The sequence below is a fragment of the Magnolia sinica genome, chromosome 9 (assembly GCF_029962835.1).
Source record: "Magnolia sinica isolate HGM2019 chromosome 9, MsV1, whole genome shotgun sequence".
Classification (NCBI taxonomy): domain Eukaryota; kingdom Viridiplantae; phylum Streptophyta; class Magnoliopsida; order Magnoliales; family Magnoliaceae; genus Magnolia; species Magnolia sinica.
This window is the reverse complement of record NC_080581.1, coordinates 82,770,119-82,796,016: the sequence shown is the minus strand read 5'-3', so window position 1 is coordinate 82,796,016 and position 25,898 is coordinate 82,770,119. Positions and strand designations below refer to the sequence as shown.

Sequence of the window (25,898 nt, the reverse complement as noted above, 5' to 3'; positions counted from 1 at the left end):
AATAATTATCCAAAAATGAATAGACGGCATGGATAAATCACATACATTATGATGAAGCCCACAGAGAACCATCCACTAACCACCTTGCTACTGGAGGCATCAAAGGCGATCTCAATCCGCTATAGCTCCCCGCCATGACGTATATGCTAGCTCCACACCGTTCTTCCATGTTTTTCAGAACATTCTAGGTCATGAGATAAAAATAAATAAATACATACAGGTCTTAAGCTCAATTGGACAACACCATAGAAAACAGTGGGATTTGAACGCTACCATAGAAAACAGTGGGGTTTGAACTTTACCATATTGAAAACTTCTTGGGGGCCACGAGTTATGGATTAACTTCAAACTTTTGTTTTGCCTTCATCTAGCGACCTTATGAACAGATTATTTTTTGGCAAATAAATATCATGGTGGGCATCATTATCCTATCCCCACGACTTTATGTGGTGTGGTCCATTTGCGCTTTAGGTCGACCTCAATTTTTTGGCTCACACCCTGATATGATCCAAAAATAGGTATGCGGGGAGGATATATCACATACATCATGAGTAAAGATCTTTGCCATATAAACATTACTTCTATAAAAATAAATACTTGAAACAATATTGCAAGCTTAAAAAAATACCCAAATCTTTTCAGTGAGAATTTGAATTAAGCACTTGAGATTTTAGATTTAAAAGACAGTCTGAATTAAGAAAATTACTAAAAATAACATGTTTCAGTGATAAATACAGAAAATAAGTTTTACCAAACAGGCCCTTAGCCAAACATGTTTATCACTTGTTTACATGCTTTGGGAGATTTACAATTGCGCAATAACATTTCCTTGAGCAACACAACGGAGCCCATGAAAGATCTAAGTTAAAGGGGTCCATCAGCCGAACGGCCCATGCGCTGAATACCTAAATTCAATCTTGTCAACACACATTCTGAAACAATGAACAGACTGAATTTTGGGCTGACCATCCAAAACATGGTCCCCACCTGATCAACAGCTCGGATGTCCAAAACGGGCATAGAGGTCCCTGTGGGACCACCAAAACAATCTCTGATCTTGACAACTTGCATCCGTATTGTCATGTTAGTACTGTCAACCTGCCAATATTTAAGATAATCCCAAAATCTAAACGAAAACCACCCCAAATTCGAAATACGAAAAATTACAATTTGGCAATTAAATTGCAATTTTGAGGCTGTCCAAACAGACATTTAAGAAGGAGAAGACATGCCTTTGACCATCAGTCGAGAGGAAAAAGAAGGTAAAAGTATGCTCCACCGTCAGTTGAGAGAAAAAAGAAGGAAGACGAAGAAGGAATGAAATCCTAATCCTCATATACTGATTACAACAGTGCAAATACATTTCCCTTACTATCAAAATTTACTTTACAGGCAAGACAAGTGGAAATGAATGAAAAACCCCACCAACCTTATATCTTACCTTCAAAAAGTTCCTAACACCTCCCAACACAGAAAAAAAAAAAGAAGAAGAAACACACACACGGTAATTCAAAAAACTAAAAAGAAAAAGAAGAACAAGGAGAGATAAAAGGGGGAGAAAAAAACAGCATAGCACAAGGAAAAGGACCTGCACATTAACTTCTTCAACTATGCTTAAAAATGGTCAATATCAGTACTAGGTGAATTTCACCCTTTTTCGACCTCCCACCCAAAAGCAAATCTGAAGTTCCAAAATGCGAACCTACCGACGACTTCCTTTTTTTTCTGTCTTTTTATTTTTCTCCTGTTGTTTTTTTTCTTCGGCCACCATTTATGTAATATATATTTACACTCTCAGATCAGACCGACGGTGTCTTGTTCTTCTTGGCTGGCCTCCTGGTGAATCTGCCGTATGTTTCCTGTTCCATGGCGGTACCCCAATAAGTTCCTTTCAGTAATTATTGGCCCAGCCAATCTGTGCACGCTGCGGCTGCTGGTAGACGCCGGCAGGTTGGCCCACCATCTCGACGGCTCCAGCCATGGTCTGGGGCTGTTGCAGCAGCGGGTGGACTGTTGCAGCCGCCACTGTCTGGGCAGGGTGGTAGATTCCAGCAAAGGCACCGTGGCCTGCTTGGGTGGGAGCATAGGCCATGTGCTGCCCCTGAGGAGGGAGGTTGTAGAAAGAGCTTGCTTGCAAGCTGGAAATGTCACGGCCTGGGGCAGGGATCCAGACAGCCGAACCTTCGCTCTGCATCAAAATAGGGTCATGATCGTTATCTGCGGAACTGTCTGTTTTCTAGAGTGATACAAAATGGGATGGTGGCATTAGCATATTACAGGAACAACCAACCCATTGTTTAGCTACAAACATCCTCCCCTTGTGATATTACAACCCAAAAAAAGAAAAAGAAAAAGAAAATATACCGTTGTACTTTAAAAATAAAAATAAAAAATAAAAAAACAAAGAGGTCTTACAAAGAATATCAACACAATGCACCTGAATACTCAGTTTCATTAAATCTTCTCTTACGTGTTTTGACTATTACATATTGTTCATGGATGTTTGTCTTTTTTATCTACTTTGAGGATGGCTTATTCAAGACCATTTATACTGGGATTTGTTCTTAACTTCTTCTCAAGTTTATCTAAGATTGCATAGGACAATGTTCTGCTGATATAAATGAGTCAGGAATACCTAGACTCGGCTTTCTTGACTTGGAATCGGCCCAGCCGACCCAAATTTTAATGGGTGGTCTAGATCCAGAATTCCAACCTGATATAAAATGGGTCAGGTCCAGGACCCTGCTCAATCCTACCCATTTGCACCCTAATCAATCAAGAATTGTAGAAGTTGCCCCCTTGTAATAAAATAATAAAAAATGAAAAATCTGGAAATACGATATGATATATAGATTTCAAGTATTTCCTATAAAAGCTATATACCTTCAAAAAATCATTAAATATTTCCTAATCATTATCATCATCAAAGTCTTGCCCCAACTATTTGGGTACAACTATTTAAAAATTTTAGAGCATTGCATCTAACCCCCTCCCTTTTAGTTATGTTGTGTGTGTGTGATATATATATATATATATATATATATATATATATATATATATATATATATAAACCTCCCTTTCCAGTATTTGCAACCCCTTTACGGTTCCTCAGCAAAACCCCCCCTTACGGCTGTATAAAAGGGCATGTGAACCATATATAGTTTGCATGACGAGTGAAGCAAAGCAGCAAAAGATTCGGGTGCAGGAGTGTGGAAGCATCTTTTGAAGACCAAGTATAAACGGCTAAAAAGCGGAAGCGCAAAAGTGATTCAATGTGGGATCAGCACCTACTTAGAAGGATCATGCAACAAAGGAACTAAACCTCACGTTCTCTTCAGAAGCAGATCTTTTCGCTACCTCCAGGTAGTGTGTGCCCGGTGATCTTTTCACTACTCCGGGTAACATGGGGTTGTTTTTTCTTCGCTTTGTGGGTTTTTTACAAAAATTTTGCTCTAAAAAACAAAGGGGGGAAAAAACATCTTCGAAAGGAGAGGCTTGTTATTCTGGCAGAGAATGGATGACGCTTGTACACAAGCACTCAGAAGTTGTACATGTGGCCGGGAACCCACACTGGTCCAACTGTCCAATCTGGCAGGCCAGACTGCAAATGGTATGTGGTAGAGAAACCAGACTTAGCAGACTTTCCACTCTGTCAAATATACAACCTTCAAAAGGAAGCTAAAAGAGAATGAACATAGCTGAGAAATAAGTCCATTGATTGGAGACCTAGGCTCTTGCAATCATTGCGTTCTTTCTACAGTGATTCATAAATCCACATCGAGGCAACATCCCTGGACCATGAGTGGAATTCTAGAATAGCTCAAGCAACTTTTTTTTCCTGGAAGTGTAATGAGATATTATTAAAGAAAGAAAGTCAAAGGCTACAGAACAAAGAACAAACACCACCAAGCCTAGGCCCAGCAATGACTATGCAAGCCTGAGACCCAAGAATGACCTGCAAACTATACAAAAGACCAAGACCAAACCAAAGCACTATACTACATTCCAACTTCTGGAAGCCTACTCTATCATATTAGATTCCGCCTTCCTATAGGCCTTTAAGGCCAAGCCGCTCAAATTCCTAAAACAATGATTGTTCCGCTCGCCCCAAAGGGCTAAAAGACAGGCAAAAAGTGCCAGTCTCCACTTATCTCCCTTCCTTCCCGGCTCCATCCCTGTGCCACAGAAGGGAAAAAACCCCTCTATATTACCGGTACCACCCAATCAATGTCAACAGATCAAAGAAACCTTGCCATATCACTTTGGCGAAGGGACGGTGAATGAACAAATGATTCATCGTTTCCTCATCTTGAAGGCACAGGTTACAAACGTTAATAATGGTCATCAACCTCTTCAACAAGTTGTCAATCCTGAGAACCCTGTTTCTTCCAACCAGCCAAGTAAAGGCCACAACCTTAGGTGGGGCACCGTAATGCCACACTAAGGCAGTGTGGCTACCAAACGCACTGGCTGAAGAAGAGCTATCATCTCAAAGAATGAGAAGAGCGAGAAAATTGTAGACTTTTCCTTTCGCCATGCCATTGCATCCCTCTCACTAGGGGAGGGTCATGTTATGGAGCAGAGGTAGAAGTTGGGTAAAATCATCCACCTACGCATCCGACAAGTTCCTTCTACAAGGTGGAGACCACACAGCTCCCGGCCTGGAAACCGAACAACATCGTGCAATAGTGATATCCTTCACCAGAGAAAGTCCAACCAACCTTAGGTAGTTTTCACTAAGCAGATTGAAGATTTGGTGCCATGAAAAAGAAGATAACAAAAGCTCCGGTTCTTGTATTTCCGGAATTCAATAGTCTTTGAAGTGAAAAGCAACACTTCAAATGTTGGCATTGGTGCAATGTTGAGTCAGGAAGGAAAGCCGATCGCTTTCTTTAGCAAAAAGCTTAATGATGCACGGAAGAACTACTCCACTTATAATCTCAAATTCTATGCAGTGGTTCAAGCATTACGACATTGGAGACATTACTTGATTCATCGGGAGTTCATTCTATACTCAGACCATGAGGCGTTGAGATATCTCTACTCCCAAAAGAAGCTGAGTTATTGTCATGCGACGTGGAAGGCTTTCCTACAAGAATACACCTTCCTTTCGCATTATAAAGCTGGAAGACGGAACAAAGCGGCAGATGCTTTGAGTAGAAGGGTGGTTCTACTAGGAACTCTCATCATGGAGGTAGTTGGATTCAAGGCACTAAAGGAACAATACAAAGAGGACCCCATTTTTGGCAAAGTACTCAATAGGTGCGTAGATTGCCAAGATTCAAAGTGTGAATTCATCTCACACAATGGATATTTATTCAAGGGTTCTCGCATATGCATTCCAAAAGGATCGATGTGAGAGAAGATCATATTTAAGTTACATGGAGGACTGGGTGGACACTTTAGAAGGGATAAAGCATCGGCCATGGTGAAAGAAAAATACTACTAGCACCGTATGTGGCGTGACGTTGAATGGTTCGCAACACAATATTGCTACGATGCCAAGTTTCCAAAGGTCATGTCCAAAATAGCAACCTTTATATGCCACTTCTCGTTCTAGTGGTGCCTTGGATGGATATTTCTGTGAACTTGATTCTTGGTCTTCCTAAGCCTCAAAGGGAAGCATATTCGATTTTCGTTGTGGTGGACCATTTTTTGAAGATGCCCCACTTCATTCCATGCAAAAGGACGATGGACGCTACACATATTACCAACATATTTTTCAAAGAAATTGTGCGACTTCACGGGGCACTAAAGACAATTCTTCGAACCGTGATTCAAAGTTTGCGGGCCACTTCTGGCACACTTTCTGGAGGCTTGGAGACTAACCTTCAATTCTCTAGCGCATATCATCCTCAAACAAATAGCTAAATCGAGGCAGTCAATAGGAGCCTTGGTAATGTCTTGAGGAGTATCGTAAGCAACAACGTATCTCAGTGGGACTTGGCTTTATATCAAGCCGAGTTTGCCTACAACAACTTCATAAATCATACTACTGGAAAATCTCCATTAGAGATTGTAAATGGGAGAAGTCCACATCATGTACTTGACTTAGTACCATCACCAATACATGATCAAGTGGGCGAAGATGTTGATGCTTTCGTCAAGCATGTCCAAGACTTGCAAACTTAAATAAAGAAGAAGATTGAAGACATAAACACTAGGTATCAGGAAGCTATGAACAAACATCAGCGTGAGAAGATATATAACGAAGATGACTTAGTTATGGTCTATCTCCGCAAAGAAAAGTTTCCAAGGGAAACTTAGAATAAACTCAAGTCTGATAAGATTGGTCCATACCGAGTCACGAGGAAGTTGGGTAACAATGCCAATGAAATTGAGTTGCCAGATGACTTAAATATTTCACCAACTTTCAATGTGGTAGACTTATTCAAGTATCATGGTGAGGCATCTGACGTGCAAAATGAAGCCATCATCAATATGGATAAACAACTCCCAAAGGAAAAAAAATGAAGAAGTTGAACAAGTGTTGCGAATGAAGACTACTAACACTCGACGAAGCCAAGACAGGCAATACTTGGTGAAATGGAAAAACAAGCCCTATTTTGAATGCACATCAATCATAGGCGATAAATTGAAAAACTTGAATCCGAACCTCTAATACTTGTATGAAGCGTCCAACTCGTTGGATTCGACTTCTTTCCGACCCGAGGGGAATAATGTAGGCGCACAACCCAATTACGCCCAAAGCAGGGCCCAACCCACTTGGCCCCATTGTATGGCCCATAGCCCACCATAAGCCCAACATGTGCTGATTTTTGGGCTGATCATTTACAAATTTGAGGGCCTAAATCAATTATTATAGTTTACTGTTTTGGGGAGAGATGAGAGACTGATTTAAAAATGTGATGAGGGTGTACTTGATATGATTACATATATGGGTTGATTTTAGAAATATAATCACCTTCCAATTTTGCTTTTTATTAAGCTTTTACCACATTGAGGAATATTACATTGGTTCGTAATAAATTACAATTGATTCTCGTAGTTGGGGGGATTTCAATTAAAGATTCATTCAAGATCTACAAAAGGGGATGGTGGTGGAGTTAGTCATTTGAATATATTTCAGTGTGTGAGTTTTCTGAAAGTTTTTGAAAGAGACCAGGGTTGATATCAACAAGTTCTTTCCCTCGCTACTCCATTCTCGTAGGCAGTGTTCGAAATACCAATATAGTGTTATGTATTGCAGCCTTCGGATATAGATATGTATCAGTTATCACACGGGATATATTGTTTACATCGGATAATTTATCACACTTTTTGGGAAACATGGGGAAACATTGGGGAAATGATTGAATTTTTCAATGACACTTAAGGATTATTAAAAAAGACCTTTACACACTTTTAAATCATAACATCTCAAAAAAGAAGTGCACATAATAGGTTTCCTTTGTATGGGGTCCTAAGCTATGCGTTGTCTGAATGAACTAATGCAACTACATTCAAATTGAATACGTAACATTTAGGGTATATGTGATGACCATTTCATCAAAAACTCCTAAATACTTCGTAATTAGTCTCAATTGACAGCTGGTTGAGGGGAAATTTCGAAAAAAATAATAATAATTTAATATTTTTTATTAATTTTTTCATTAAAATTGACGAGGTCTTAACAAATAAGTAGATTAGCCCTCATGCATGCTTGATTTCATGTTTGGAGTGCAACATTGCAAACGATTTGGGAGAAATTGGAAAATTTTCAATTTTTTATCAAAACGGACCATCTACACTCAAATTTCAAAATTAGAGTGTATATGATAATCATTTCATCAAATACTCCTGGATACTTTGAAATTAATCTCAATTGACAATTGGTTGAAGGAAATTTTCGAAAAAAAAAAAACATGAAAAAGCAATGAATATTGAAATCAAAGCTCCAACTCCATGATTTTTCATCCAAAACATGAAGAGCCAATGGATTTGTAACCATTTGACACTGATTTAACATAATTTCAACAAAAAAAAAAAAGGGATAGGAAATTGAAAATGCTTACCGGATCGAACATGTGGGATATATCGGCAATACCTGTGCGTTTTGTATCGCACGGGTGGGAAACAAGATATATCATGGGATATATCGGCCGATATCATTGATATTGAAAACATTGATCGTGGGTATACAGTTTTTTGCAATTCGGGCATCGAGATGTCATTGGCTTAATAACCGAGTCGCACCAACATGCATGTCACGAAACAGCAGGGATTCATGTGTACTAACTTGCTACATTCCATCATGTCACTAGTGCCATCATGTCACTAGTGAAATTCGGCCATTTATCAGGTTTCCCACCATATGTAATCCTTAGCCCAAAATTGCAGGCCAGTCCACACACCGTGTGAGCCTAGTTTTTTTTTTAAAAAAAAAAAAGCAACGAAACTGAAATTCATTAATCAGGAAAAAAAAAAAAAAAAACGAAAACAAGAAAAGCAAAAGAAACAAAAGGCGCCGAACTGCTTGAGATAGCAGAAAGCCCCTAACTACCTAAAAAAGAAAAATCCACATTGTTCAAATCCTTAACATTGACAGCCCATTCTAAAATCATCTTTTTAGCCCTAGCCCCCACCGCTTTAGCAGAAGACGATCTGTCCTTGAAGCAGCGGTCATTTCTTTCCATCCAAACCGCCCACCAAATCGCCAGAATAGACATACGCCAGATCTTCAATTTGCTTTTTCAAAGCTTGACCGCGTTCCACGCTACTAACAATTCCGCAGCGGACTCCGGGGCACACCAGGATAGGGAAAAGAGATCGCAAAAATGAGAGAAGATGGAAGAAGTAAAGGAGCAGTGAACCAGCAAATGGTTCACCGATTCCGCCTAACACATGCAGTACAGGCAAATGTTAACTATCTGCATGCCACGCTTAACCAGATTGTCAATAGTTAGAATCATATTCCTTGCTGCTAACCACCTGAAACATCTGAACTTAGGAGGAACGTGAAATTTCCAGATAAAAGGAGTCGCATCGCACAGAGGCCTGCCCGCAGAGTAAAGAGCGGCATATAGAGATCTGACTGAGAACGTCGCTGACTTGTCAAGCATCCACTCAATACTGTCAGGCTGAGAGGGGATGATCTTGGAATTGGAAATGTAATCGTGCAGCTTTGATCAGCATCAATCGACCAAGCAAATTGAGTAGAGGAGGAGAAACCACATCTGCGGATGAGGATGTGATTGTCAGGAGAGAGACGGTAAATCCGCGGGAAAGTGAATTTGAGAGGTTGTTCTCCAAGCCAAAGATCCTCCCAGAATCGAGTAGCGGAACCATTTCCCAACACATACCGACTATTAGCTATGACGGGATTTTTGGTCTTAAGTATGCCTTTCCAGATGTGGGACGCCTTGTAATATGAACTGTCTTTAGGCCACCAATTCCCATGAGATGCACCGTATTTGCCTTTAACTATCAAATTCCACAAAGCATCTTTTTCCGAAGCGAATCGCCAAGCCCATTTGCCCAACAGAGCGGAATTCATAAGCTTCAGGATCTTAACATTCGCGCTGCCCTCAGTGAATCCTTCGCACACTTGAGACCACTCAAGCAAATGAAATTTAAGCTGATTCTCTTTACTAAACGATAGGAACTCCCTTCGAGATTTTTCCATGATCTTGAGCACCGACCCCGGACATTGAAATAACGACATGAAATAGAGGGGGAGACTGGAGAGGGCTGCTTTGATTAGCGTCAATCGACCACCCAAAGAAAGATACTTGCATTTCCAGGATGCCAGGTACTTTTGAAATTTACTGGTAACCCTCTCCCACATGCTCTTCGACGGGGGACCCACAGAGAGAGGAAGGCCAACGAAATACAAAGGAAAAGACTCAATGCGGCAACCAAGCGTGGAGGCAAAATTCTGTATGGTCTTCTGCAGTACATCAATACCAAGAAGCTTCGATTTGTTCAGATTGATCCTTAAGCTCGAGATCGCTTCGAAACGGTGAAGAGCGATGAGGAGGTGCTCGATATTCACATCTGAGGCTTCAGAGAATATAAGAGTATCATCAGCGAACTGAATAAGTGTAAGATGATCAGATATACCACGCATCTTAATGCCATGAAAGAGGCCTTGATCCTAGCCATTTTTTAACATTTGGGATAGAGCCTCACCCACTATCAGAAAAAGAAAAGGGGAAAGAGGATCCCCCTGGCGCAATCCTCTGGAGCTATGGAAGAAACCAAAAGGCGATCCATTTAAAATAATGGAGAAGTGTGACAATCCGATGCAAGCAGCGATCCAGCTTCTCCACTTGACCCCGAAGCCCATCCGACTCCACATATAGGAAAGGAACTCCCAGTCCACGTGATCATAGGCCTTGACAATATCAAGTTTGCAGAAAATAGCTTTAAGCTACGACTTATGATAGGTGTGCAGAACTTCATTGGCTATGAGAGCACCATCCGTGATCTGCCTACCTCTGATGAAGGCATTCTGAGTGTTGGAAATGAGACTTCCAATGACTTTAGATAAACGAACGGATAAAATTTTGGGGGCTCCCTATGAGACTGATCGGCCGAAACTGGGCAAAAGAGGAGGCACCCGCCATTTTAGGAATAAGAGAGATGAAAGTGGCTCCCAGACCTTTCAACAGTCTGCCTCTTGTGTGGCATTCATGAAGAAACTAAAGAACGTCCTGCCGAACAACATCCCATAATGCGTGATAAAAGCTAATCGGGAATCCATCAGGACCTGGAGAGTTATCCCCTCCCATAGCATCCACTGCTGCCTTTGCCTCCTCTTCCGTGAATTGAGCTTCCAATAAATTAGCATCCTCAGTCTGCAACTTGCTGAAGGAAATGTTATCTAGAGTCGGCCTCACCTAGTTATCAAAAGAGAGGAGGTGTTTAAAGTGAGAGATCGCAAGATCTTCAATCTCCTTTCGGTCCTCAATTCTGTTGCCTTGATCAAAAATACTAAGAATAGCCTTAGCCCAAGAATGCATATTGGCCATTTGGTGGAAAAATTTAGTGTTTTTATCCCCTTCAGCAATCCATTTGGCTCTAGATTTAATCCTCCATGTCGCTTCTTCTTCCAAAGCTTTGTTAGACAGGACTTGGATAATGGAAATGCGCTTGGTCAAGACCTCTTTCAACATCGGAAAGTCTTCAGAATTGATGTCAATGCGCTGAAGCTCGCTCAGAAGATCTTCAATTTCAGCCTCCCTCTTCTGAGATTCCTCCTTACGCCATTCCTTCAACTTCTCCTTGAGAAGCCTGAGTTTACAAAGAAGCTTGTGGCCCACAAAACCCTTCACCTGAAAAGAAGACCACCAGACGGTGATCTGCTGACGAAGCCCTTCGGAGCGAAGCTAAGAGGAGTTGAAACGGAAGGGTTTCGGGCCCCAGTTAACTTCATCAATGGTTAACATAATAGGACAATGATCAGAAGTGGTTCTCGGCATGGCGATTTGTTTGACAATTGGAAAAGTCTCGAGCCATTCCGGAGAGACGAGGAATCTATCCAAGCGGGATTGGATAGGGGACGCCCGACCATTGGTCGAAGTAAATCGCGACCCCAGAAGCGGCAAGTCAATCAGCTGCTCTTGCTGAATCCAATTGGAGAATTGAGCTATACCAGCAGAAGGTCTTCTGACTCTGGAATGATCCTCCTGAAGGCACGTGACATTAAAGTCCCCCACCACACACGAAGGTCCTGGGAAGGATTGCCTAGCCTACGACAGTTCATCCCAGAAGGCTTCCAAAAGCGATGGATTGTTAGGACCATAAATGACCGACAAAAGACATTGAGTGGAAGAAAACCTATCTTGAAGAGTAACTGTCAAAGAAAAGTTGCCCAAAGAAGAGGAGATAAGATCCCATTTGGAAGATTTCCAAGCGACGAGAATACCACCCGAACTCCCCACTGCGTCTACCGTAAGCCACTTCGCGTCATTGGCCTTCGTGTGTTAGGACCATAAATGACCGACAAAAGGCATTGAGTGGAAGAAAACTTATCTTGAAGAGTAACTGTCAAAGAAAAGTTGCCCGAAGAAGAAGAGATAAGATCCCATTTGGAAGATTTCCAAGCGACAAGAATACCACCCGAACTCCCCACTGCATCTACCGTAAGCCACTTCGCGTCATTGGCCTTCCATAAGGAAGCCAAGGGATAATCTTTGAATATGGAAACCTTAGTTTCCTGAATACACAGGACATCAGGACTTTTACTACTAATTGTTGCCTTGATGAGGCTCCTTTTGTGCTTAGAGCCAACCCCCCTCACATTCCAAGAGATAATCTTCATGGATTCACTACACTTCCTCGATTGCCCTGTCTCCTGGATTTAGAGACTGCAGCTACGATGAACCCGGGGCTAGCTTCCAGCCATTGCAATTCACGAGAGGATGAGATCTTGACTAACTGTTTTGCTGACGTTGTTCGCTTCTCTGTTGGTCTGCCTCTGTCTTCAATGCATTGAAATAAGGCGAGATAGTCTTCCAATCTATCCCCGAACAATAAGCCTAGAGATCGTCCCACCTTACCAATCGCCTCACGGATCCACCTTTTCTTCTGTATCTTGGCCAACAGATCCGATCTATTGGTTTCGGAAGTCGAAGGAGCACTCAGAGAATTGGCTATCATTTGTAACGGCTCCGGCATGAAAAGCTTGGAAGACATACTGTGTTGAAAGAGGGTGATCGGACCCATGTCCAGTGCGTTGCCGGACGGGGGGGAGGCAGAAGGAGAAAGAAGTGAAGAAGTCCGGGATTGGGTCTCAAACAAGCTGCAAATGGACCTAGGACGAGAGTCCGAGAGACGATCAGAACCCAAAAATAGACTCAAATCATAAGGGGACAATGGGGTAAAGCAGGAAGGGGAGGGGAGTGGTAAGGGTAAAAGCAGGGAAGTTTGGACGGCTGAAACAGAGTCGACATTCGAGTCTACATCCGGGTTGGACCCGCCTGACGTAATAAGCGGCAGGGGGATAGTAATCTGGGGGATCGCCATCTGTCCCTGATTCTTCCGAAAGTCCTCCGTGTCACCCTCCATGTGTCCCTCGTAGAGTCGTTCATTCAGCAATGCAGCTGGGTTGGCACTCTCCCCAAATTCCACGCGTCCTTCTCTTGCTCTCCTTGAATGCGCCACGCGTCCCTTACTACGTCTCGAATTCGGAGATATCATCAATACCCCTGACGACAGAGAGGGAGTCTTCTAGGTAAAAGGCTGGTTCCTGGGAGGGACCGGCGGTCTTACCGAAGGGACTGCGGGATTATCGGCTCGACAGGAGTTGAAGGACTTATGGGTAATATGAAGCGTGCCACGCGTCGCAGTATACAATCCCATCAGCTCGCTCACCAGACGAGGGACTGGAGTAGGCAGCTGAAGTGTCTGATCAGCTCCACGTGTCGTGACTGGGGCGACCGCCGAGTCGTAGCTTCTGCTGACAGAGAAGGCGTTGTCAGGCTGCATGGATGGTGCTCCGCAGGAGTATGGGATCTGAGTGCGTTCTTGCCGCGGAGACTGGGAAGCCATTGTCTGCTCCGGCGATGGGCCTTCGCGGATTCTCCACAGATCGCCACAATGAGGGAGCGGATCATCCCGTGCCTCCTTAATCACCAGGAAATCGAAGTAGCGATCTTCCACCATGACCTTCACCAACAAAGGCGAATCCGAACCTTTCTTTCTTTTGACTCTGATTCTAATCACACCAACTTCCTCTCCGAGCTTCGTCTTTGCATCCAGTTCAACATATGAACCCAGATAATCGGCCACTGCGATGAAGAACTCGTCAAACCATAATTCTAATGGAATTCCCCATACTTGGAACCAAACACATTCCATGCCGAATATCGAGAATTCTTCCCATCTCATAATTGTGGCCACTGGACCTCCAAAGTGCAGGTGAGCGGCCATAATCGCCCATTTCTGAACTGATCCCAAGACATACCTTGAGCCAAAGCTCATTATATCCCAACGGTTTAAGCTTGTAATTCCCTGGGTGGAATCCCGTAGTCTCTGCTAACCAGTCCCTTAACCCGAGAGATCGATGCTCCTTCTTTGCAGACCAGCACAACCAAATCCTTTAAATCTTCCTTGGCTCTGTGAAAATGCATTGAATCGATGATAATGGGGACACCCAACTTAGAGGTGGAAGGGGCGGGACTGGGAGAGGAAGTGTAGGGGTAAGGGCATGACTGGGAGAGGAGGTTGTGAGACGAGGAGGGAAAGTCTGCGGTTGGTGCTGGATCAAGAGAACCTCCTTAAAGGAAGGATTCGCAAAGTTAGGGGGAGGCGGTGGAGGGGGAGGAGATGGAGGGGGAAGTGGATTAGGTGGAGAGGGAAGGACAGGCTTAGGCTGATAAACCAGAGGGGGGGGGGACAGCCCGCGAACCGAACACCATGCAACATTGTTACTGTTCTTGCGAGCTCCGCCTCGGAAGACATACGAACAAGCGCAAATCCTCGGTAAGCACCGGTATTCCGATCCCGGGGCATGACTACATCCATGACCGGCCCCGCCCTGCCAAATATCCTTTCAACGTTGAGGGGGTACCATCCAGACGGAAATCCTTTGACAAATAAAGTGGGGTATGCAACCCGTGTGAGCCTAGTTTGCCCATCTCCTAACAAAACATTTGTATATGTGCTGGGCTACTTTTTAATCCAGGGAATGTGCAGTGAGACCTAGCTAATGAGAAATTAGGGTTCTTGCAAACAAAAGGTGGAGATGGATAAAGAGATGGGCAACAACTTTCATAGAGAGAGAGTTATGCTTGTAGGCAAGGGATAGACAATCCTTTTTAGACTTTAACCTAACCATGGTTACTTCCAAATTAATAACCCTAACGGTAAATGGAGAGTGGTTATATAATAATGAAAAGGGCGGGATTATTTACAAATATGCCTTTGGGGGGGGGGGGGGGGGGGTGGTGGTGTTTACCAATGTAATGATCTACTGGTTGAGTGTTTCAGAACCTTACCGTGCAATAAGTTGCATTTGGACTCATTGGCATCCACATCGCCTATTTGGACCATCCATCACATCCAATCCCACTCTTCATAGGTTGCCTTAAAAAATCATACAAATCAGATGACCCAAATTGTCCAGTTGATGGTTTGCAGATATTGATGGACAGGGTCATTCATAGAAGATAGATCCAGCCATGGTGTTTAGGACTGATCGATTTTTGTAGTTTTCGCACACTAATGAAAGAAGAAAAAAAAAAGTCTATAGATCTAATGGACAAACCAGATAGGTGATGTGAAAGATACCAAGTCCAAATGCATCTATGTGCATGGCAAGGCATCCACACCCACAGCTCACTAGATCATTTTCTACTAAAAAATTCAATTTTAAAAAAAAAAAGATGCAGATAAAAGGTTAACAATTTTCACTGTACACGAGATTCAATACCATATTAGCGCTAATGAGCAACAATTCAAGTAAAGAGCATATACTTAAAGTTAACACTATATTTCTTTTGAAGTGCCCATATAAATTGTACTTCTCATGGACTTTGGTTAGCCATGGTCTCATATCTAACATATACATTGAAAATGGGTTTAATTCGATAACCAACCACATGGAGTATCTAAAGGCCAAAATTCATGGTAATAGGATTCTCTTAGTCACGTTCTTATGTCAAACACATGGACGGTTAAAAGTGATGAGGAAAATAAACAAGTACTCAAGTTTATTGGATAAAAGTCACACGTTGGATAGTTAGGACCATTTGACAGCAATGAGTATCAGACCCTAGACCACTAATGAGGTTCCTGACTAAAGCTCCATTCCAAATCAACCCACATGCAAGGCTTGGGGATTGGGCCAACGCAACAATGTGTTTGTTTTGTAGTAGAAATTGGCCAGGTGGATGATGGATAACCTTTGGTACACATCACACTAGGGCTTTTCAAAGAACAATGTATAGTCTCCAGCCATTATTAGGGGTGCACACGGTTCGGTTCGGTTCGGTCCGGTTCTGGGGTGAAACCGGAACTGAAACGTTCCTTACGGTTCCAGGATTTTCAGAACCGGACCGTTAGCACCCTAGAACCGAACCAGAACCAGACTGTGAAAACCGGTTCGATTCCGGATCGGTTCCACGGTTCTGGGCTTTTTATAATCCAGCCCAATTGCATGTTCTATTTTATAATTTAGCCCATGTCCATTCGTGTTGTGATCCACTTGAATGGTTTAGATATTGTATATGGTGTGAAAAAATACATTTATGAAAACAAGCAAAGGGTGCATTGTAAACCATAAATCATGAGTCAAATATACAACTAAAATATATTGTAAACTCACGGTTCTAAGTTCGGTTCCACAGATCGGATCCACAGGCTTTGATTGGTTTTTTTTTTTTTTTACAACTGATCCTCCGAGTCAATACAGAAATCGGGAACTTTCTAAAACTAGAGAAATTCTGGTATGAACAATTTATACTAGTGTAATTCCTTAGTTGACTTCAAGTACATTTATTGTAACATTTACTTGAATTATAACATAGTTGTCTTATCTGAATACACTTGAATCGGATAGGATACCCAATTGGAAAAGAACCATGTTGCTTGAGGTTTCCACAGACGCATTGGTAAGACCAAACATCCCAAATTCTCAGACTATTAACTCTTTTGGGTGAAAAAGAAAACGTCAGACCAAACACACCTTGATACATTCATACCCTTCCATATCATTATACAGTGTGTCAACAAGTCAGGTTTCCATGTCTCAAACCCATACTCGAGTTCAAGACCGGCTAACATCCATGTCTAAGTCCAAATACTCACAATCAACTGGTGTATTTCAGGCTCGGCGGATCTTCTTCTCAAAGCGTGGCATGGCATCAGAATAGGGGAAAAAAAAAAAAGGACTCAGATTGGAGAATGGTTGTCCTTGCTATTTGGTGTTCCGTTTGGGAAGAAAGAAATGATAGATGTTTTGGGAATTGTTCACATCCTGCCGAGGTTGTAGCTTCCAAAGCTAAACGCTTGGTGATTGAATGGGCCATTAATGTTGATGCCTTTAAGGATTCTGATTTGCTTTTTCTAGGAGTTTAGGAGTTTCTGCTATCTCAGCGGATCTTCTCTCCTGTTTTTTGTACTTTTTCTCCTTCTTAATATATAAATCGTTATCTTTCAAAAAAAAACATCCATATCTAAGTTACATAAACCTCATACTCAAGTTTGAGACCAGCTTAGATCCATGTCTAAGTTGTTACATAAACCATGACTAGATTGGCATTCCAGCCAGGTTGAAAAAAGAACCCTGACTTTTAAAGCATTAGTTACTTTTTGCCATGTCTAGTCTTGTTACACATCACGCATCTTTTCCAGACGAGTGTTAACACATTCCTCAATGGATGGTCACAAGATACAGTGCCATGTGTATGAAATTCGAGCTATCTAAAAGGTAGGCCCCACCATGAAGATACCTGGGAAAATTATGCTGATCCGAACAACAGGTGGGCCACCCAGCAGCCAACGGTCTGATTCAGCAAATGCATGGGACCCACCGGAGGGGTGGATCAACCTGATTCTTTTGCCAGGTGACCTTCATGGTCAGACCTGCCTTTTGAATCACTTTGATGTCAGACAAAAGTCATATTAGTATATGGAACAAGGTGGATAGGAACTCAACATCAATCAAGGTGTATAACATCAATCAAGGTGTATGCAAACATTAATCCTTTAAACATAACAATGCTTCCAACATACAGAATGACTGATCAACTACTACAAGTTGTACGCTACAATCCATTTTTATATGCCTTCAAACTTTGGCATTCCAAGCTTGCCCTTGGAAATATCATATATTTCAAGGACAATTCTTGTAAAAGGAGGTTTTCGGTAATCCTACATGCAGTTGTAGGTAATCAATTCTCATATAAAACAACCTCAAAATAAAACCGATTTCTGCATATTACCACATCTAAATAACAGAGAACTTTCACCAATTTTTTTTTTTAAAAAAAAAGAGAGAAATAAATACCTGCTGCCCGATCATGTAGACATTATTCTCCTTATACTGAGATGTAGCAAGATCCTCATTGCCAGCAGAGTTACCCGTGGTCGAAGCAGGACTGGGACTGTAGCCAGACGGATTGGAGCTGTATGGTCCGTACCCAGCTGGCATTCCAATGTGGGGTGAGTTTCCACCGTTGGTTCCGGGCTTGTATTGAGAAAGTGAGTATTTGACAGCAGTGGGAGCTGCTGCTGCAGCAGCTGCCAGAGATGGATATATGTTGCTGGTTTGTTGAGGGAAAGCGGCATTGTTTAAAAAATGATGAATTGTCGGCGGTTGAACATAGAAAGGGGAGAAGTATTGGCTATATGGGATGTAGTTAGGAGGATAATGAGAAATATGTACACCGGCAGGCTGCCGGAAAACAGGAACCGGTTGTTGAGTTACAGGTATGGTGCTTTGCATTACCCCAGCAGCTTGGGTGACGAGAGGAGTTGGGCCCGCCGTAGACAGAACAAGAGAGTTCCCACTCTGCCATCAGACAAAGGATATGCGAACATTGGTAGTCAGAAGTGCCTGCTTGTAAAGAATATAAAAGACAGACATAAAAGATGGAATACTGAACTGGAAGGCAGAAAGAAATTTATTGGAGAAAATTATTCAAGTGGTAAACTATATGGAATTTAACGCTTCTTGTTCTCTTCATCATCGGCACCTCTAAATTAATAGAACTTGCACATACATGCGAGATCCGGGATGTTCATCTGGTGGGCCTTAACCGTGGATGGCCATATTCAAAAATCACTCCGACAGGACAATCCTATCACTGGGTTAACGAAAACCGTCCATCGGAATTCTTTCTCAACCATTTCCATGTTCCAATTAGGCTTAGCCCTCTTACCAGATAGGATCATCTGATAGGAGGGATTTTTGGACGATGGTCCATCTGCAGTTGGACGGGCTTGATGAAATATCCAGATTCTGATACAGATGAGATGCACCTACTAGATTAGAGTCCCTGACAATGAAACAAAAAGGAAAGAAATAGTAGGCACGCTCCACTTCCCTATAGAAACATTAAGGATATACAACCGTGAAAATTTAGGCCTTTTCTCTTGAAAAATGAAACTACAAAGTGGTGATTGCTCTAATGAGTGACAGGTAAAATCAAGCACAATAAAACCATGCCAAATGTACGCATCTCCAATTTTCTCATAACATCTACATAGCCTTAAAGAAATTTAACTTTCCAAAAATATATATATATAAATAAATAAATAAAAAGGCTTGAAGAAATTTATAACCATTTTGACAAGCCACATATGCGCCAACATGGAACGATAGGTCCAAGATCCAATCCATCCATTGAAAAGGCACCACTATATTGATACCCCACCTCAATAATCAGGTTGATACACAGGTCAGATGGCCCACAGTTTGTAAAACAAATGTACGGTTCTAAAAAGTTGGCTGAAGTTTTCTAACCCATCAACCTGTTTCGAATATTGGGGCCCATATGCTGAGTTGATCAGATTTACTTTTGGGAAAACATGTAGAAGTGTGGACCAACCTGATGAATCTCGCACCCATGTGCCATGCTGGCACATGTGTGCCGTCTACACGAGTTCTATTGCACATGTGCCATTTTTTAACAACTCAAGGGTACGTGAATGATTGCATCGTCATGAAGAAGAGGAAAAAGAGAAATATCCAATGCTTCAAGCACTTAATAACCATGGGAATTCGGACACAATGTACAAGATCCAGACCATCAATCTAGTATACCACATAGTGGATAGGTCATACATCAGAAATCACGACAGTCAGATGATCCTAAATGATTTAAGGATTCGTTTTTCTCAATGAATGTCATCCATTGGTTGGCTTTATCCTCACCACCCATTTGTAATCCACAAGTCTTCCCATCGGTAGCTAGGATCATAAGATCATTATGAAGCCTGTAATATTTTGGGTAAGCCTATCCACAATAGGGCCCAACAGATGAAAGGTCCATGTGTACCATGAACACAGACATTGAAAGCTTCTTCTTTTTTGTTTTCTTTTTTGAAGAGTACAGTCATTGACAGCTTCGTGACTAACATAATTGATAGCAATTGGATCCTCTCGAAAGAAAGAGATCTAAAACCATTTTGGAAATATGGATTCCATGCCAAACAAGAGAAAAGGAAGTGTTTTTTCTTCTGATGTGACAATGTGTTGTTTGGACAGAGAAAAGGGTGGGTTCCAGCCAGCAATCATTACACTTTTCCATAATTTGGATCCTTGGCACAAGAAATTAGATGCGTTTAGTGAGAGGAATATGACACTTCCATTTGTTATCGAACTAGATCTCTAAACTTGGAATCCATGTTTCAATAGTTTTCATGGAAATCGTCGAGTAATATTTTCCTTTCTTTTCCCTCGGATTCCACGATTCCAAACATGCCCTAAAGAAATTGGGTTGTGTCAAAAGTTAGTTCCTCAATGCATAACACGCAGATTCCTTGAAAACTGAAAGTATTCCCAACAAAGCATTCCAGATATTTGCAACAAAAGGAACAAAGAATGTTGAATGCCTGAAATTTCCAAACCTCTTGAGGAGACTGGCCGGTCTGAGAAGATAACACTGTAATGTTACCATTATACTTGGTGGCAGCACCAGGTGAGAGAAAGGGAGAGAAGCGACCATCACCATCACCACCAGGTCGATAAAATTGGGTATAATAGCTTGCAGATGGGTCAAAGGGTTGCTGGACCTAATTAATAGAATAGTGAGTTGCCAATATATGGAACAAAATTTAAAATAAAACAAGACATTGCAAAAAACATCGAGTACTTGATCATAAACATAAAGCAAATCTACAGAACAACAAAAAGAAGTACCAAAAGGAGAGTGCTCTAATTCAACTAGTTGGCCCACAAGTTTTGGTCCAACCAGCACGTTAGTGTGGAAAATTATGCGAATGACAATGGTAATTTTTTTTTAAAAAAAATGCATGTATAACATTTCAACCGTTCAAAAGCTGGACCTACCATGAAGACCTTTCACAAATATCAGGCCAACACGATAATCATGTGCTCTACACAAACAATATAAGACCACCTATCCGATCCAGATTATGTATGTGGCCAACCTGATGATTGAATCACCCTGGCTTTTTTTCCCAGGTGATCTTCATGGTGGAACCAACCTTTCAGTTGGATCAGATGCTATACACATATGATCTGTTAGCACAGATGCAACTTGGGTTGAACATAAACACCTACAGGGAAATAATTTTCTGAAGGGAGAAAAAACAGAGAAAGAAAGAAACACTACAGCTGCTGATGCTGCTACTGAGGCTGCTGCTGCTGCAGTTGCTATTGCTATTCCATTGCATCCATGGAGAATTTTAACAATTTGATCTTCAAGAAAAGGTACATCTATGAATCAAAATTCTTCCTTTTTGTTTTGGTTGGGTTGAAGCATGAGATCATGCCTATGGTAAAAGGAGCAGCGGATAAAAATTACTAGCATGGCAGCTCGTAGGTTGTTGGATATCAATCCAGTCTTTTTATTATTATTATTATTATTATTATTACCACGAGCAATGTTCGTAGTATCAGTATCGTTACATACGTCTGGCTGGGAATATACAGACACGAATTGATATCGCCGATGGTATCGTTGATACCCACGAATGTATCGCTGACTGAGGGAAATATTGGGATAACATGAGGAAATGGTGGAATTTTTCATTGAAACTTCAGGAGATGCTAAAATACGCATATTTGCATATTGAGGAATCATATAATTGCAAAATACACATATTTGCATATTAAAGAATCAAATAATAAGTTTCCCTTTAATGGGGCCTAAAAGTATGTATTATTGACTTAGGCAAACATTGGGGAAACATGGGGAAAAGGTGGAGCCATCCATCCAATCCATGCATGCACATACATATATACAAACACACATGCATAATCCATCCATCCATGCACATACATATATGCAAACACACATGCACAATCCATCCATCCATGCAAGTGCGCATACACATAAACAGTTAAACACACAGATATATATATATATATATATATATATATATATATATATATATAGACACAAACACACACATCCATCCATGCTTATATACATCCATCCATCCATTCTTATATACATCCATCCATCCATACATGCATACGTATACACACATACAAACATGCATTTCATCGTACAACCATGCATTTACTAGTCCTAAGATTACTATTCCATTGCATCTCTGGAGAATTTTAATTTTAACAATATGAGCCTTCAAGAAAATGTACGTCTACAAATCAAAATTCTTCCATTTTGTTTTGATTGGGTTACAGCATGAGTTGCTTCCCTTTGGCATGATTGCCCATGGTAAACAGAGCAGGGGATTGTGATTGCTAGCATAGCAGCTGATTGGTTGTAGGATACCACACACAAGGAGGGGGAAAAGGGGGGAATTTATAATGATACCACATATTCTTGATAATCTCGAGTTGCAAATCCGAGTTAACTATTTCATGCCTGAAATCATGCTGTTTGGGTTTGGTTGCAAGAAAAGTTGTGTTCTAGATACTCTCTAGGTCATGTCTTGGTTAGTATATCTATATCATGCTCTTGGACTAGCTAGTCACTACAATGTTTGTCAAACATGCTGGAACAGGAGTAAAGATGGAATGTGGCACATTTGGGAAGCTTAAAGATGGAGGGTGGCACATGTAGCACAAAATAACCATACCACATCACATGGGGGACTAAAAGATTTATGGTGACACACATTGAACATGTGGGATGCTTGAACACGGACAGTGACACATTACGCATTTGTGAGTGATGCATATGCATTGAACACTTTGTTCCTACATGCGCCAAACTGGGGATAAGCTTTCCTCACCTTTATTCAACATTTTTCCAAGAGTCATAATATACTTGCTGAGAGGCAAGTTCTAAGGAAAGAGCGGGTTGTCCTTAGTTTTCTCAATTCCCATGGGAAGCTAGCCTAAACCAGACAGCTTATCCAGGACACGATTTTTCTTGCATCCAAACAAACCCTTAAATTATACCAATTGCAATTCCTACACTAACAATTGGCAAGTGACTTCAACTAGATACAGATTATACAGCTACTGCTTATCTAACAAGGACAATCCATTTTCTTTTTTTCTTTTTTCTTTTATTAAATTAAAAAAAATTAAAATTTTGTATATTAAAAAATAATTAAAATAAATAACTGCTGTGCTGGGGAGCACTGATTCAGACATGTCAAAAACATAGGGAAAAACTTCAACATTTTTAAAGCACCATATGATATTCAAATAGCTCTAATGTACTGTAATTACTTGTCATATACAATTTATCTCTTTATTTTATTAAATTATACATTCATGGTGATGACCAGATCCAATTTATGTAGGTGTTTATAGTCTACAAATGTATACAAAAAATATGAGAATCAGAAAACTAATTGCTTTTCTATGATAATAACAATGAGGGATTTTGGTCAGTAGGTTCTCCCTTCAGGTACCCTGGCCCAGCCATGTCTCATGCCTTATTTCTTTCCAGACGACAATATACAGTTGGCAGCCAACAGTCAAACTTAAAACACGGCTGTTAGAATGCATTAAAAAAAAATTTTGAGAGAGAGAGAGAGAGAGAATTGAAGATTCTCATGAGAACCAAAAGAAATGGAGGCTTACAACAAAGCTTGGAACGCGAGAGGCATCACGTGCCTGAGGCTCAGAGCTTTCAAATGGAGGGAATTGGCTCCCAAGCATAGGTGGCACCACCCCGAAAGTAGAATAGCTCGGGTTGGTATGAACCACCGAGCTCTGAGTACCTCCTGGTGGCAACACTGTCTCAGGCTTGGACTGATCGTATTCTGGCATTGGAGGGATACCAGCCGAAGCATCAGCCTCACTGGATGTTAGATTCTCCGGCATGTGTGGGGGGGATTGTGGATTATCAGAATAATCTCCTTCCTGTGCTGTTGAGGATGCATTCTGGTTACTGAAGCCAAGAAAACAATCATCGCTGTCATCATTATAGCAATGTCCTAGCTATTTGCTTAACAAAAGGAAAAATAATAATAATAATAATAGAACCTTAAAATTGTTAGGGAGAAAGATTATCTCTTTTGAAAGCAAATAGCTAAGTCGAGATAGAAATTACGAAGCATTTAATAATTAAAACAAATTGCAAACTGTTATCGTGATTCAGTGATAAATAATACAAAATTAAATAAATAAAATCTCTTAGTCAAATATAAAACACAAATACATCAATAAAGAGTAAGAACACTGCAAACACAAAAAGGAAGAAGTGATACAGGCAAAAGCAGTGTTCAAGAGGATTCTGGTTGGGAGCAAGGTTACATGGATAACAGGTCACTCTTGTACATCATACGTGGTACAAAAACGGATGTGCATTTAGCTACTTCCTCCAACTTGTAGTACACCAGGGGTAGCCAGGTAGGCATGTGGGTCACTCCATTACATACATTACAAATGCACATTATACTGCTTTATGCAAATTGATATCAAGGGCAGAATGTTAGGCAGTTAAGGAACAACATGTTCATAAGATGAGCATGGCAAGACGAGGAAGGATAGAATTAGAAATGATTGCATTTGAGAGAACCTATGAGTAGTACAAATAGGAAATAAGATGAGGAAAAGCAGACTTAGATAGTTTGGCCATGTGTAACAGAGACCCGGGTGTTCCATAACGGTAATGGTCACCGTAACTGCCACGACCGATACCGTTATGATACGGGCTGTAACAGCCATTACAACTCTTTTTTTAAACTGTTACAGTGCAATTACGGCAGTTTTGACCTTGTAATGCGTAGCGGTTATGACCATTATGTAACCGATTTGGGATTCCATGACAAAGACCAAGAATTACATTGGTCAGGAGTGACTTGGTTCAAGTAGAAGGCTCTAAAAGGCAATAGGACGACCCAAAAGGACATGAGTAGAGGTAATGATGCATGACAATTAACCACTTGCTCTAAAAGCTCGAACTGTTACAGCATGGTGAATTAATCATTTTATCTCATGGCCCAGGCCCCACATCGCATGGGTTAGAACCTCAGCCAAACCCCCTCGTGGGCCCCAAATCACATGGGTCACCCACCCCGAGTGTGTCCCTGCATCCCACAGGCTACCCTACTCGAGCCCAGTGTGAAATTGCCATTAATCACCTCCGGTGAGGAGTCTCGAACACGAGACCTCCCCTGTGGGCCCCAAATCACATGGGTCACCCACCCTGAGTGTGGTTCCCGCATCCCACGGGCTACCCCACTCGAGCCCGGTGTGAAAATGCCCCTGCATTAATCACCCCCGGTGAGGAGTCTCGAACACGAGACCTCCCACTCTAATACCAAATTTGATGCAGGACACAAAAATTAGATATGATGTGCAAGATTTCAGGCTTTAGATCGTCATAATTTAGAAACAATCACAATAATTCTACATCCCACATAAAGTCGAGCATTCAACAAGGGGAATCTACGAGGGTCCAAGCCTACACATGTTAGGGCTGAATCAATTAAAAATTATAGACCAAACAATACTCAAAGGATAGTAGATTCATCCACACAAACAAAGGATTATTTCTCAATCCAAGGGATTCTCTCGTTTCAATTCGGAAAAATCTAGGGTTTCAAAAGTGGAATAGGACTTAGGGATTTGAGATGATCTAGGGTTAAGGTTATGGAAACAAGGGGAAATAAGAGTGAAATAGAGACGAGAGGGAACCTGTGATCAGCCCGCACGTGTGGACAGCAAACTGGCCTGACGCACGTGCGTGGATGGCGGCTCGCACATGTGTGGGGCCCACAAATCTAGAATCAACCAGCTAGGGCCTGGTTAGTCAAGGATGGGCCACCTTCCCTCCAAATTTCAGGCCAAACAGATGATCAGTTTGAACACAGTACTCCGTCGAAGTTTCAACCCT

At 41.5% G+C, this 25,898-nt stretch overlaps 1 protein-coding gene across 3 annotated transcripts in view; it reads right to left on the bottom strand.

Annotated features, from left to right (window-relative positions):
* Positions 1 to 1,305: 1,305 nt before the first annotated feature.
* Positions 1,306 to 25,898, bottom strand: part of LOC131255882 (GBF-interacting protein 1-like) — a 54,443-nt gene continuing 29,850 nt past the window's right edge. For 2 of the 3 annotated variants that reach the window (XM_058256801.1, XM_058256802.1), the window contains exons 7-10: positions 23,639 to 23,948; positions 20,518 to 20,682; positions 17,954 to 18,457; positions 1,306 to 2,188 (exon numbers count right to left, since the gene is read on the bottom strand). In XM_058256801.1, coding sequence (XP_058112784.1) covers positions 1,892 to 2,188; positions 17,954 to 18,457; positions 20,518 to 20,682; positions 23,639 to 23,948 — 1,276 coding nt within the window. In that variant the 3' untranslated portion in view covers positions 1,306 to 1,891. The remainder of the gene's footprint in view (positions 2,189 to 17,953; positions 18,458 to 20,517; positions 20,683 to 23,638; positions 23,949 to 25,898) is intronic. The other variant, XM_058256803.1, reaches the window with a different exon arrangement.